Genomic DNA, 3,359 nt, shown 5'->3' on the forward strand with positions numbered 1-3,359 from the left:
AAATGACACTAGTTGTGAAAAAAATGAAGTATTATAATTATATTAAATGCATACATTATTATTCCACGAAAGTATTGAAATCATCAAGACTCTAAATCTAATATTAATTAAAAAACTTATTCAAGAGTTAAGAAATTGTATTATACATTATCCTATTTTTGGCAAAGTTTTAAATAGGAAAATATGCAATTATATTAACATCTTACTAATTTGGTTTATGAATTTTAATAATAGGCCGACGGTTGTACACATAGTTAGGAACCAATCTGTGGGGGAGAGGACATCCATACTATACATAGCTACTTTTGGGAGATGTATGGTATGGATTGTTTATGGATTACCAGTAGTGCATCCTTTTGGCACTCCTACCCTTGTTACTAATGCAGTAGGAGTGACCATTATGGCAATGTATCTACTCGTATATATCAGATATTGCGACCAGCCTAGACAGCGACGACTGATCATTGCAGTTATGATAGTTGAGGTCTTGTTTGTGGTTGCATTTGCAATCTTGATCTTTACGCTAGTAGATTCTAGAGGATTTCAGCGATTGGTGATTGGTGATGTTTGTTGCGTATACAACATCATCATGTATGTCCCTCCCATATCTGTTGTGGTAAGTGAAGTTCTAAGTTTAATATATATATTTCAAAAACAATTGTTTTTACATTAGTAAGGTAAATGATGATAAAATGCAGATGAGGGTTGTGAAGACCAAGAGCGTCGAACACATGTCTTTCTCGGTAGCGTTTGCGATGTTCGCATATGCTATAGTTTGTAGCGTCATCTCATTTCTACCCCTGGATCCTATTATGTTTGTAAGTATTTTATTCCAATACGTGATTTACATAAATATATATCGGATTCTCGAAAAAAAATGTGAGTTGATTTAAACTTATATTTTTTTTTGTTTTGCAGATTTCCTTTGGGATATGCACATTACTTGGACTAGTCCAAGTAGTTGTGTACGCTGTGTATTACCCATGGACACAGATGGTTATTGCGGCGAGACAGAGACTATCTGTTTGATCACATGGTGAGTTTATAGAATATTGTAAATCGTATTATATAATACATATATACTTTCTTCAACCGATTATGACAATATGACAATCGACAGGTGATCGATCTTCCGTAGGAAAAGAATCCGGCTATTCCTACCAGCTTTATTCTGCTCAGCCCATCTGTTGACTATCTCATACTAGATTAATTTTTTTTCCTGGAATTATTGTTATTTAAAACCTTGAAAGCATCGAGTTGTTTTAACTTTGAACCACCGTAGTTATCATTCAAATATAATTTCAACTTATAGACTTTCTTGTGTACCTTAAAATTTTGATTTAGAACAATATCACTATAAGTGTGCTCGATCCATTATAGAAAAACTAAAAAGTTGAAGCTATAACCATGTTCGGCTCACACTGGTGACCATAGGTACACATACGTCCAGAGGCGGATCTACATCATAAAGAGGTGGGGCACGTGTCCTATACTCTTTTTTAAAGTTCTGCTATTGACATTTACTCAGTAGAATCTTTAGCTCAGTTGGTAATTGTTCCCAATTATTAGTATTAGGTCCTGAGTTTGATTCTCAATTAGCACTTCTTATATATATTTTTGTTTTTCTTTTGGTCAGTTTTATATTTGTTGGAGGCTTTTGTTTACCTATGGCATTTTCTTATCCAATTTTTTCTCAAATAAAACTATATGCAATTATTTCTATTTTCACTTTATTCATATTTCTTTTATTACAAAGTAGTCATACATCTTAATTTTAAAAAATATATAAGTAATAAACTATCAAAAAAATATTATCTCTTTTGTAGTTAATTTATTATTTTTTGGTTTTAAATTTGTGTGATATGATAAGATAAATGATTTTAAATATATTACAAATATTTATATTTTATAATGAATTATAAGTTTGTAATTGTGTATTTCCTAATTAATAAATTAAGTATGTATCTAATTAAGTATAATCATAAACCAATATAAACAATACTTTCAAAAAGTTTGGCTCATTTTTTGCACTTCATAGTTCATACATTAGAATATATTCAAAAATGCAAAATATATACTTTAACATAAACAAAAAAGTATATTCATTAACTATAGTATTATTTAAGTGTCTCATACCAAATATTGCCTTGGATCCGCCACTGCATGCGTCTAATAGTTACTTGTTTGATATTTACGATTTTTTTTATTTCTGAGCTCCTTGACGCGTCTAGTAGTACACATACTCTTGAGCTCTTTGACGCGTCTAGTAGAAAACCATAACAATCTCTCCTCGTTCTTATCTCTTCTCTCCATAATCTCTCCTCATTCTTCACTCTTCTTATCTCTTCTTCACGGCCTAGATCTAACAGCCTCAAGGATCTTCCACTACTGAAAAAGCTAACAAGGACTATGGATCTCTACCATGTTCGGCTCACAATGGTGATCACTGGTGATATTTACGAAAATTATTTTTCTTAACGAATGTTATGTTTATTTTCAGGGAGCATTATTACTGGTTGTTTCTTTCTGGCACCCACGTATGTTTAGTAACTTTCGTTTCTTAGTTTTAATAGGGAAAATTATATATTAAACTCTTTACGTATATATAATATAACTAGAATACTCTCTATACATGAAGTGGTCTTTAATTTTATTAAGAAATAAATAAAAGTAACTTGGTTATGTACTTATGTTCTAAAAAAACGGATTCTGTGGACGCTTAGGCGCCGTGAAGGCTATAATCAATACAGTTATGCTTTTTGTTTCTTAAATTTGCATAGGTTTTACTTATGTTTTGCTTAGTTTTTGTCAACTTGTTTTTTTCTCCTATTTCAGTATTTTTAATAATTATTATATATCACTAGATTTGTAGTAAAAAGAAAAAAGTTTATTCTTAAATGCACAAAAAGAAAAAAATAGTTTATTCTTAAGTATAAAAGGAATCCAAGAAACAAATTTTATGAAGAAATTTTGGTTCTAATTTTGTGAGGAGAAGAAAAATTAGTGCCATCTCTCTCACGCTTAAGGCATGCCAGATCTAAGGCATATCTCTCATTTTTATAATTTTCAATATTTAAAAAAATTGTTATATCTTTAAAATTTCAATTGATCTTGATATTCTTTTATGGATTTGAGGTTAAACTAGAATATTTATACCAAATCCTACTATATTAATTGGGAAATACAAATATGAAACTAACTTTAAATGTGTAAAAAGTTACGTTCAATTGCCATTAGAAAAACTTAATTAAGATTAATTAATTTAATTAATTAATTAATTAAATAAATATAATTAACTAAAAACGAAAATTGGGGACACATAAATAAAATAAATTGTAGAAAAGTAAAAAAAAAATCTA

General features: G+C 29.5%; 1 protein-coding gene across 1 annotated transcript; it reads left to right on the top strand.

Annotated features, from left to right (window-relative positions):
• Window positions 317–1,029, top strand: LOC109127917 (bidirectional sugar transporter SWEET7-like). Its single transcript, XM_019233513.1, has 3 exons — window positions 317–616; window positions 699–818; window positions 919–1,029. The coding sequence occupies exons 1-3, from the start codon at window positions 317–319 to the stop codon at window positions 1,027–1,029; spliced, it is 531 nt and encodes a 176-aa protein (XP_019089058.1).

Source organism: Camelina sativa, chromosome 12 (assembly GCF_000633955.1).
Source record: "Camelina sativa cultivar DH55 chromosome 12, Cs, whole genome shotgun sequence".
Lineage (NCBI taxonomy): Eukaryota > Viridiplantae > Streptophyta > Magnoliopsida > Brassicales > Brassicaceae > Camelina > Camelina sativa.

Excerpts from the sequence above, each read along its gene's own strand:
- LOC109127917 (XM_019233513.1), top strand. The coding sequence starts at position 317 with ATGGTATGGATTGTTTATGGATTACCAGTAGTGCATCCTTTTGGCACT. Across the intron at positions 617-698 it reads TCCCTCCCATATCTGTTGTG|ATGAGGGTTGTGAAGACCAA; the intron begins GTAAGTGAAGTT and ends GATAAAATGCAG. Across the intron at positions 819-918 it reads CCCTGGATCCTATTATGTTT|ATTTCCTTTGGGATATGCAC; the intron begins GTAAGTATTTTA and ends TTTGTTTTGCAG.